Raw genomic sequence first — 12203 nt, forward strand, 5'->3', positions numbered from 1 at the left:
ATGTCCTCGGTTGTCCATTTATGATGAAGGCGTTGGGAGAATTTGACATTGAATTGATTTACATGTGAGATGATTTCTTCTTTCATTAAAAAAAATATTAAACCAGGGTAATTTTGTTAAAAATTATATAAATTTAAAATACCAAAATTTAAGTTTGAGATGTATAACTTACACAATTGTCAAAAGGAATTTTTATCTTATATGTAATGATTATATGGGATGAATATACTTATGCATTAAAAAGAAATTGGAGAATTGGAAAATTTTCAAAATTTGTATACCTTGTTTGTATAACCTGATTGTGTTGGAAAACAGGGAAATTTTCAAAATCTCTATAACCTGATTGTATTGGAAATTTTCAAAATTTGTACAAACTGATTGATATTTAAAAAAGCAAACAAAACATAAAAATAAATTAAGTATTGCTCTTAAAAATTAATTTCCATTTTTCAAAAATTCAGTTTAATGTAGAAAAATCTTTATAAATTAATCAATATCTTTATAAACTAGTCAAATTCAATAACACATCTGACTTGGCGACTTTGCATTGGCGCTAGCCGTTTATTCTGCAGGGGGCAGGTGGTGTATAATAGTTTATTGAATTCTAGGCACCCTGCAGGTGGTGTACAATAGTTTATTGAATTCTAGGCAACCGGTTCGAAGAGGACCTTTTGAACGCGCTCTTTAATTTCCATATCATGCGAATGTGTGAAACCGTCTCGTTCCTTGTAAAACAGCTGCATTAATCTTACATGATCAAAAAACAGTCTCCTGCAATTGTTTGGCACGTACTGTTTTGTTTTGAGATATTCGTACTTAAAATCTGCGATGGCATTTTCCAGGAGAGTATAAACATATTCGAGAGCTTCTTCCTCTGATATTTCTGGATGCTCCTTCATGTAACACTGAATGGCAGAAACCACCTCGCCTTGACCTCTCTCCGCCTGCATTAATCAATAGTAAAATTAGTGACCGTCCAGATAAATAAATAAATTACAAGTGCTTCTGCTTAAGAAGAAAAGATGGATTATAAGAGGTTGAGTACACTACCTGGTAAGTTTTGGTATCATTCAGCAAACGCCCTATCAAACCTATCAGATATGCAAATTTGGATCGATAATCTATTTGGGAGAGTATGTGATCTGTAAGAAGCTCTCCAGTGAAAAGAACACAAATCAGAATGAGAGTCGGCCCTGATACAGAGATACTAGCGGTCGCTATGTATTCATGGAACGACGGCACAAATTCAGCTTCCGACCATTCTGCTTCGTTCGTGTAAGCTTCAAGCACGAGCTCCCACTGCATAAGTTCATATATAATCAACTTATCTATACTTTCGTGGAAAATGGAAAGCTCCATTAATAATATCAAACTTGTAAGTTTAATTATATTATACATACTAAATTTCTAATGTAACCGAGCACGTCATGACCCTGTCTCTCGCGCCCTTCTTGCGCTATTTCATTAACCAGATTGTACAGAGCAAGGAAGCATATTTTCATGTGCTCTTGCATTCGGTCTAACAGAGACAGATCCCATCTAAAACAACAAAGAGTCAGGAATGTGCATGTAGTTAATAATTAGTAATTATTGCATCCAGAGTTATCGAAATTTAGAGGTTAGTTAAGTGAGTCAAGCATAGAATAATGTGTGACTTACTCTGGTCATTTTAAGTGTAAGAGCTTTAGCTAGAATCTTGTATGAGTCAGTTAACTGAGTCAAGTATAAGTTAGTTAGATTTTAATTTTTATTGAAAAAATAAAATATGGTGTATGTTTGAATCTTAAATTATTTTGACTTAGTCAGTAATTGAAAAATGATAAATACTTATAATGGGTTCATTATAATAAGTCAAATAATAAAAAAAAATAGATAAATACCCTATAATAGGTTCATTATAATAAGTCAAATAAAAGAAGATAAATATCTTATAATGAGTTCATTATAGAATTGAGGTTGCTGTGATCTATAATAAATTTATCATAAATGTTTTTGTTGATAATCACATCAAAATTTATTTGTCTAAGCCTTTAGCATTTAGGACCAGTAAGTGTGGTTCATCCTCAGATGAAGAACCAGATCATAGAAGCAAATTAAATAGAGAGATTCATCATGGTAGCTGTTTCTTTCTAGCAATTTGAATGATGGGTCTTTCTATTTAATTTGCTGCCATGATCTGGTTCTTCATCTTATCTTGAGGATAAACCACACTTGAGAATTCATTATAATCAAATCAAATTTTGTATGATTAATAGAAAAACCAAAACTCTGTATTATTGTTTGTGTGTGAAATTTTGTCTTTCCTCTTTTACCTTTCTATCCTTACAAAAAACTAATTAGGCTTTTGATCTATTAAATATATATAAAAAAGAAAGAGATTAAATATACAAGGTCTATACCTTTTAAATGCTTCGTTGAACAGCTTGATGTTTTCTAAAGACGCATGCGTGTCATATAGGTCGTCTAAAATGACCAGACAGACGGTAGTTTTGGTAAAAATGGCTCTACACGTAGCGAGCTCTGGTTCAAACATAGTAGATGCTATTGAGAAATATATTTCAGCCACACGGTCGCGGGTGAAATTGAGCTCTGCAAACCCCGATGATTTCCACCACCTTTGAACAATTCGAGACACACTTAAAGCTTTCGGGCAAGCCGATCGACCATATGATCAGTCGGAACATTGAATTTATAAGAAAAAAATGAATATGAATTGGAACATTGGACTTAAAAAATAGGAAGCAACACCTTCGAAGCTCGAGAATCTCCTTTTGCTGTATGGACTGCACATTATTGAAGTCCAGTTTGGCCAGTTCCAAATATTTTCCGTTGTTAATGTATGGCATACTGCACCCATCAATAATACATTATTAAAATACTTGACATTAGCATGTTAAAAAACGGCACTATAGACGAAACGAATGTTACAAATATTACAGGGTTTGTATCTTACGTATACATGGTTTTCCCAAGCCATACATCGTTTGGCCCGTAATGTTCAATGTAGCTTCTAGCCTCCAGTCTTGGCAGACTCCTATGCCATGGATATTTGAGCGCGTACTCCACCTGGAAATAAAATTGCCAAAGTAAATAGAATATTTTTATACGATCATCAATTAATTGCCATAGTTTACCCAGTTTTCAAATTGGTCTGGATGGTTAAAAATGGTCGGAATTCCTTAATAAAATAAAATAGTAATAAGAATGATTGAATCAAAATTTTAACAGTGGTAAAAGTAAATTCAGTATTAGATAGTCAAAATTTTGAAATTTCAAAGTGTAACTTTTTTTTTAAAATGAGGAAGGTAAGTCTCTGGAGAAACTGTATTAATCCAAAATTCAACATTTACACATATTTAGCATATACATATTTAGCATATACATATATACAGAAACATGATTATTACAATATACAGAATCATGATTATTACAATATGCTGCTGAGTAGCGAAGCTAAATAGAACACAATAAGCAGGGTCAAACCCAGGTGGGGAGGCAATAAGCAGCCACCACTCTGGATAAACGCCCAAGTGCTTCGTAGCGTAACTTGTATTTACAAAATCTTGAAATTCAAGACCTATAACTTGAATTCACAAAAAATAGACCAGAATTTCCATAATTTTCGGAAGCAAATTTGAAAACTGGGCTTAATTGATGGGGAATTTTATAGGTGGCAACAAGACAGAGATGTTTAAAGATCCGGAAATATTATATTATATACCTCTCCCCGAATGTTCTCTTTCAGACCCCATTTGTCTAATGCGTCCACATTTTCCAGAGCGTTCCGCAGGTACCGAAAGTCCACATTTTCCAGAGCGTTCCGCAGGTACCTTTCGGTACAGAGTTTTGCTTCTTCCATGACCGTTTCTCCCGGCATTGCAACATGTGAGCAACGATTGACATTTAACATGTGTGTTACTCCTCTCTCCGTTTGACCCGAGAAGCGAAAGAACTCCCCATTCTGGTCTCTAAAAGTTTTTAAGACATCTGCCAGAAAAGTTAGTTGATGAGTTTTTTGTTCTTTTTTAAAGGCTTTTCATTGATTATAATGAAAGTACAATGTTCCAGAGAAACTTGGTTGATGACTGTTTTTTTTCCAAAAGCAGGAAAAACGTTTTTGGTTGATTATAATGAAAGTACACTGTTCCAGAAAAAACAGAAATCAACACCTACATAACCAGAGTTCATAGGTTCTAGGTAGAGAAAGTTGGTTGATGATTTTATCAGGCTGAAAAAATTCAAGTACTCGGCTATTGGTTGGCACAATTGCCAGCTAATAATATAGCTGCCAATACATGAACACATGAAGTCGTTTTTTCTTTTATGAAAAAAAAATAATATAGCTGCCAATACATCGGCACTTTGGTTTACCTACCTGCGGATACATTGTATCCATGTAGTCTCAAGATTCGAAGGCCCATCGCCGTAACATCAATGACAGCGACAGCATTCTCTCTCCCCCATCCAATGCCTCTTTCGTCCCAATGGCTGCGCATTAATTTCAGAGACAAGAAAATTCTGCCATTAATGACCTAATGATAAGGACCTGAATCGTATAGAATGCAGATTAAAGACATGATACCTGTAAACATAATCCAATGCGTTTTTGATCTCCTTTTTGAAATGGCGATCGATCCCTAGCCGTTCAACAGTATCAACGGCCCACAGACGTTCCATCAGATCAAGCGGATAGTGACCCGGCACTACATTAATAACAAATTCTCGGTTAGTAATCTTCAATTTAGTTCTTTTCGTCTCTCACAAAAAAAGATAAAATGATAATAAATAAATAAATCAATGCCCTGATCGTAAAATCAAACTGTACTCATGTTCGTACCATGGTTTCCGAATTTCATTAAAACGAAGTTCAAGAATTCCAAGCACTTGGTGTTCCCTGTACGCATGAATACAGCGGCTGTAGATGCTGGCGAGCCGAGGAATGATCCATCCTTGGATTGAAGTTTGATGATTTTGTGCCAGTCTACTATTTCTTGCAGGCCTTCCAAATAATACAACAATATTGTTGGAGCGGTACAGAAAACATAAGTAGAAATCCTGATTCAAACACCACCATGACAGAGAGTTTAGGTAAACAGTAACATTGAGAAATGGCAATTTTTGTGTAGAAATTGTTTCTGGATCTATCGCATAAGTATGGGTTGTATTGACATTTCGAAACATTATAGGTGGGGTTGTATTGATATTTTGAATCAATAAATGTGAAGATTTAGTCTGATGGAGCATAATTACATATATAATATAACTATTGTAACATTATGTCTTCTATAACTATGGGTTGTATTGATTTTCCAAATGATTTATTTTATCTTTTTGATTTTGATGATGAACCATATATATTAATTCAAAGAATTAATATTAATACTTATGCATTAGATCCAGAAACGAGTTTTACAAAAAAAATGATGATAAACCATATATATTAATTTGAAAGATCAATACAATTAATATTTATTCAATAAATCCAGAAACAATTTCTATACAAAACTAATCGCAAAAATCTAAACTCTGAAATAACCATCATGATCAGATCAGTTTAATTAAGCAACCATTTAAGCTTAACCAGATTAGTTTATTAAGCAACCTTTTAAGCTTAGCCTCTCGCTTCTGAATTATTTGTTTGATGGATGGCAATTCATAAGGCAAATCCACCCATAGGTTTTCTGCTTCGTTCAACATTGCTGGAAACACAATTTCAAATCCACTTGGCCGTTGATCGTCGGCTTCGTCCTCCATCATTCCAATCTGTTTCTTTAAGAATTCAATACCTGCCAGATGATATTTATGATTTATTAAAAATTATAAATATGGCTAACAGTTGGAATTTTCTATTTATTTAGAATAACCATAATATATAGGTAAAACAAAATAGTTATTTTTTCAAAAAAGTTTTTAGTTATATTAAAATTCATTTGTATAAACTTTTAAAACTAGAAAGTATGATTCATTATCAAAATATTATTATTAAATAATATGTAATTTAAACTTAACAAACAATTAAATATATCAGTATCAAACAATTAAATATATTATTAAAAATTAAATACAATAGTAAAAATTGTGAAACACAGTATGTTTTCACAGTTATTCATATTGGGAGAATTTGCAAACCTTTGTGCACTTGTGTGTCGCCAGTACGCCATAGGGTGAGAGTAATAACGCAGGAAAGAGTAGCCAGCACTCTGTCATATGTTAAGAAATGCTTCTCTTCGCCCCAAGAGCCATCTTCCAACTGATTCTGAAGAATCCACTGGAGTGTTTGAGGAAAGTGAGGGAGGTCAGAGCCATCAACAGCCGGAATCCTGGCTACCCAAGCAGTGTCATACGCAGAGGCATTCGTTTCCCCATCGCCCATACCTCTGAACATACCCTTAATCTCACATATTAATGACTCCACACGCTTCTCTTCCGCCGCTGCTGCTGCCCCCTAAAATTAATAGAATACAGGTCAACGTCAACCGTATTAATTTTACAAAGAAAACATTAATTGACGAACAACAATAGTGAATAATAATACTAACCTTTTTCGATGACATTAGGGAATCAATAATATCATCCTTCCAAACTCCCTCAGGGAATTCACGTTTCGTAAGTATACCAGCAGAAAGCGAATCTGGACGGATGCAATAAAAGATGACAAGAAATAAGCATACCAGTAGTCATACCAGTATTACGTTATCAAAGCGTTTAAATTATTACGAGAATAAGCATACCAGTACTCATATTATTAGAGTGATTAGAAAGGGGAGATGTGCCTTCTCCGACACAAGCAATGATCTTGGTTGAACCTGCATATTCAAAAATATTAATAAGAAGCCGAGTTGAAACTAACGCCACATAAAACTTCAAATTATATGCCTGTGCCTACCAGATCGTAGGTTCTGTTTGGTGCCACTGCCTCTGGTATTAAGCGTCGTAGGAACGGGAAAATAGAATGACAATAAAGAGCAGGGCATGGCCATTTTCTCAAACACGCCACTAGATTTACCAGAAGCAGAGACTCTGCTCAATTATATGAAATGTTTGGTTCTTGGAAATCGCTATAAATAAATAAATAATTATAATAACCAATACTGTGTAGGCTAATTTCTGCCACCAATCACAATGGTTGGTAGGATGGTTGAAAAACGGTTTCAAAATTTCTAGAACCCCTCTACACGCAACTCAAAGATGCCTAAATTTGTTTTTTTGAAAGCCACTAGGACCTCAAACTCCTCGCGAATAAACTGCACTTCAACCTTTTATTTTGAAGTTGACAAAGAAAGAAGAGAAAAGTTGACAACGAAAGATGAGAAAGAGAAACTTGAGTAGATATTGTTTTTTTCAATATTTAAATAGATTATTTAAAAAATATTAGCAATAACTAATTATAAATGATAATAAATGATTAGAGTGAAATTCTATTAAATTGACTTAAATGATTAGAGTGAAACTCTATTAAATTGACTTAAATCTTAAGTGACTGTAACATTTAGTAGAAAATATAAATAAATATCATGATATTTAACAAATAATGAAATTAATATCTCATAAATTAATATATGTACTAAAAGTATGTTTCCAAAAATATATAACAATTTTAGACACTATACCCTAAAAAAATTTAAGCTCAATATATTAACTAATACCATTAATGTCTTCATCTTATGTAATTTTAAAGCTCAATATGTCAACTAATATTATTAATGTCTTGTGCTTATGTGCTATATGAAGGATTCATTAATGGAATGTAAGACAATCATCAAGTTAATGCGTGTTTATTTTATAGATGTTTTAGAAGTATTACTTGGCAATAAGTTTTTTAGAATTTTGTTTTCAATAAATTTGAAATTTTTAAGCTCAATATATTAACTAATACCATTAATGTCTTCTTCTTATGTGATTTTAAAGCTCAATATGTCAACCAATATCATTAATGTCTTGTGCTTATTTGCTAATTGAAAGATTTATTAATGGAATGTAAGATGGTCATTAAGTTAATGGGTGTTTATTTTATATGTGTTTTAGCAGTATTACTTAACAATAAGTTTTTGTAGATTTTAGTTTTTAATAAATTTGAAATTTGAAGTAAAGTTAATTATTATCTTTATTTTATATTTATGGGATGTATAATTAATATAGTGATGTCATATTTTAAATGTGTTGGATATCTATTTAGAATTTTTTTTTATTACCAAATATTATGAAAACAAAAACAATTTGTCGATTATGTTTATAGGGATCTTTTTATTGAACCTTGATAGATTGGTCTCTCTTTTGATCCAAATCATTATCTTACAGTCATAAACCATAGATGTTATATTCTATTTGTCTTCTCTACAACAATACATGAAATTTCAAATATTAACTATTTTATATTTCTAAATCCATATTTATTTTTTCACATTTACTCAATGTAATTATAAAATTACCGTACAAATTATTAAATAATTAATAACATTATGTGAAAATAATGCCTATAATCATACATAGACAGTATATGCTAATATAATTATATTTAAGTAACGTATGACCATTTCCATGAGAGGTAGTCGTAACTCATTCAAACGTATGACCATTTCCATGAGAGGTAGTCGTAACTGACTAATTTCTCATGATTTTTGAATAGTTCACTTAGCACTCATTGCTGACTAATTTCTCATGATTTTTGAATAGTTCACAAGTGGGATTGAAACTAGTGAAATGTGGAGAACGAATCACATAGCATCAATCATCACTTCCGGGGCTTGCACCCGGTAACCAGGACTTTCCAGGAGGTCACCCATCCCAGAACTCCTCTGGCTCAAGCGCGCTTAACTGTGGAGTTTTCCCCACAATCAAGCCCACTTAGCTTGCTACCCCATTTGCAAAACCTTAGCAAGTATTGTGCCTCATGAACCATTCAAGTAGAGATCCCTTGACTCTTTTTGAATTTAAGTATGGGGGATTTACACAGTGCATTATATTAGATATCATTTTTGGGATTCAACTGCGTTAAGAATTTCTCATGATTTTTGAATAGTTCACTTAGCACTCATTGCATCGGGTGATGCTCACAGGGGTGAAGAAGTGGGATTGAAACTAGTGAAATGTGGAGAACGAATTTCTCATGATTTTTGAATAGTTCACTTAGCACTCATTGCATCGGGTGATGCTCACAGGGGTGAAGAAGTGGGATTGAAACTAGTGAAATGTGGAGAACGAATCACATAGCATCAATCATCACTTCCGGGGCTTGCACCCGGTAACCAGGACTTCCCAGGAGGTCACCCATCCCAGAACTCCTCTGGCTCAAGCGCGCTTAACTGTGGAGTTTTCCCCACAATCAAGCCCACTTAGCTTGCTACCCCATTTGCAAAACCTTAGCAAGTATTGTGCCTCATGAACCATTCAAGTAGAGATCCCTTGACAAACAAATTTATACTACAACTAATTCAAAAAGCAATGCAAAGTATAAATAATTTTTTCATTGTAAATCAATTTAGTATTCCCGTGAAAAAGAAAATATCCACAAAAACCTACATATTCTCACAATTGAATTGTGAATACTAATTTAAATGGACAAATAGGATTATAAAATGTTGAATTCATGAATATATTTCATTCTTGTGATTTCTATCTAACCTAACTACCTAATTTCCTTCTTCACTATTTGAAATGTGAATACCAATTTAAATAGATACTCGGAATTATAAAATGTTCAAGTAATAAATATATTCTATTTTTGTCTTTTCTATCTAAGCTAGCTACCTAATTTCCTTCATCATTATTTTCTATTAATTTCTTGGACCATGAAAAACATAATATCCTTCATCATTATTTTCTATTAATTTTTTGGACCATGAAAAACATAATATCCTTCATCATTATTTTCTATTAATTTCTTCGACCATGAAAAACATAATATATGCTTATGATTATGTATAATAGAATTTATTTTTTGTTCAAACTATTTTTATTTTTTAAATTATTTTTTATTGATGATGTAATAAAGATCGTTAATAATAATATGGTTTCAATATCCCAAAAGTCTTAATTTTTAGTGTCAAAAAAATAGTTTATTTGTGGTGTTTGTATTTGTTTTTGGAGAAAAATATGTAAATTTATACCTTATCTCATATTTCGATTGAACATTCGACTCATCACTAATTTAACTATTCATTCATTGTGTATCCATGCAAAACAATTACGGCATTGGTCTATTCATTCTACCTATTGAACAATCAAATGTCAAGATAGACCATATATTATGAAATGGAAAAATTTGATGGTTCGTCCACTCATTTTATATAAATAAACAATTATGAAAGTACTAAAATACTATTAGAAATTATATGTGGTTTATTTTGAATAAATAGCGATTAGAGATATTCAAAGGCAGGGAACAAAGTCAACCATTGAATTTTAGTTTTATTTTGATGTTAGTTTTATTTATTTTTAAATATGTTTATAAATAGATTTATCAATAAAAATATATCTCAGCAATAAAATTTATTTTAAAAATTATTGATAATTTATAATATTAAATTAATTTAAATATTTAGATATATTTTAAGAAGATTTAAATTATTAATAACTTATAATAATAAATTAATTTCAAAAATTTATAAAAATTTAGTTTAGAAGTTTCATTAAAAAATATTTATTAAATGTATTTCATAAAATAGAATTTGCAAATAGAATTTTGATAGGCAATGATAATTTCATCTAACAAGTTTCAAAGATCAAACAATGACTTGTTAATAATTTTCTGTAGTAATCAATTTATTAAATAATTTTAAATATTTGTATGTTTAGAATTTTTTAATTGCTATTAGAATTATAAGATTTTTTTAAAGTTTTAAGTCTTTCTTGTTCACTTTTAATCTATATCTAGTATCACAAATCTAAGAATCACTTAGCTATTGAGTTAATTCTTTTTTTAATTGGGCATATATGAAAGTGTGTTGATTTTCATATAATCTTAAGATTTTAATTATGCTTCTTTTATGTTAAGCTATATTTTATAAATAATACAAATGTTTCAAATAAATTAATTAATATTACATATCATTATAATATTTACATTTTTCATGGCTTCAGTCAATTATATCTTACAAAAAACTACTTAAAATATGTGGCTTATTATTAATTTCAAATAATTGTATTTTTAGATTTTTTTTAATTATTATTAAAACTATTAGATTTTTTGAAGTTTTAAATCCTTACATCTTAGTTATAAGAATTAGATTGCTACACTGTTTTTTGATTTATACATAAAATAATATAGGTATTACTCTTTATCTATAGTTATCATTTTTAATCCATGTCTTCCATGACAAACTCAAGAATCACTTTATACCTCACTAATAAGTTAATTCTTCCTCTTATTTGGGCATATATCCGAGTGTTTTGACTTTGATATAATGGTAAGTTTTTCATCATGCTTCTTTTAGCTATATTGTATAAACAATAAAAAAAATTTAAATAAATAAATTAATATTAAATATCACTATAGTGTTTACATTTTTCCATAATTTTATTCAATTATATATTACATAAAATTACTTAAAATATATTACTAAGGTTATTAATACCATAATTAATTAATTTAAGTGGTCGATGTGATAGAAAACACTAAATTTATTTTTCAAAAACTTATTTGGTTTTGGTTTATCAATATCATTAAAATATTTATTAAATGTAAGCACATTTGGAAAAATATAATTTTCATATGATAATTTCGTCTAATAGGTTTAGAGGACCAAATTGTGACTTGTTAATAAGGCTAAGTAGTAATAAATTTAATGAATAATTTTAAATATTTGTATTTTTAGATTTTTTTAATTTTTATTTATATTATTAAAAAAAATAATGTTTTCAGTTCTTGTTTCTAGGTGCTTATATGAGTTAGATTTCTACATTTTTTTGTAATTTGTACATGAAATAATATAGCTATTACTTTTTATTTATAGTTATCACTTTTAATTCAAGTCTTGCATGACGAATTTAAAAATCACTTCCCTAATGAGTTAAGTGTGTTAATTTCAATATAATGATAAGTTTTTAATTATGCTTCTTTTATGTTGCATTATAATGTATAAACAATAAAAATCATTCAGATAAATTAATTGATATTACATATCACTCTAGTATTTACATTTTCCATAGCTTCATTCACTTATATCTTACATGAAATTACTTAAAATATATTACTAAGGTTATTA

General features: G+C 30.4%; 1 protein-coding gene across 1 annotated transcript; it reads right to left on the bottom strand.

Annotated features, from left to right (window-relative positions):
- Positions 1-500: 500 nt before the first annotated feature.
- On the bottom strand, positions 501-7041 carry LOC149226026 (monofunctional isopimaradiene synthase, chloroplastic-like). The gene is made up of 15 exons (XM_089377378.1): positions 6887-7041; positions 6732-6806; positions 6540-6631; positions 6130-6445; positions 5603-5786; positions 4838-5055; positions 4583-4703; positions 4376-4488; positions 3722-3987; positions 2954-3066; positions 2749-2847; positions 2400-2615; positions 1401-1539; positions 1051-1299; positions 501-944 (listed from the first exon to the last, which is right to left on the bottom strand). The coding sequence occupies exons 1-15, from the start codon at positions 6978-6980 to the stop codon at positions 645-647; spliced, it is 2595 nt and encodes an 864-aa protein (XP_089233504.1). The 5' UTR covers positions 6981-7041; the 3' UTR covers positions 501-644.
- Between the last annotated feature and the right edge of the window lie 5162 nt (positions 7042-12203).

Source organism: Pinus tabuliformis, chromosome J (genome assembly GCF_031772625.1).
Source record: "Pinus tabuliformis cultivar Carrire ecotype Pingquan chromosome J, CPIR1, whole genome shotgun sequence".
Taxonomy (NCBI): Eukaryota; Viridiplantae; Streptophyta; class Pinopsida; order Pinales; family Pinaceae; genus Pinus; species Pinus tabuliformis.

What these genes read in the sequence shown, in the direction of transcription:
- LOC149226026 (XM_089377378.1), bottom strand. Translation starts at nt 6,980, where the DNA reads ATGGCCATGCCCTGCTCTTTATTGTCATTCTATTTTCCCGTTCCTACG. An exon ending in CTTGGGAAAACCATGTATAC is followed by an intron (nt 2,848 to 2,953) that starts GTAAGATACAAA and finishes TGATGGGTGCAG; the next exon opens with TATGCCATACATTAACAACG. An exon ending in ATGATACCAAAACTTACCAG is followed by an intron (nt 945 to 1,050) that starts GTAGTGTACTCA and finishes TGATTAATGCAG; the next exon opens with GCGGAGAGAGGTCAAGGCGA.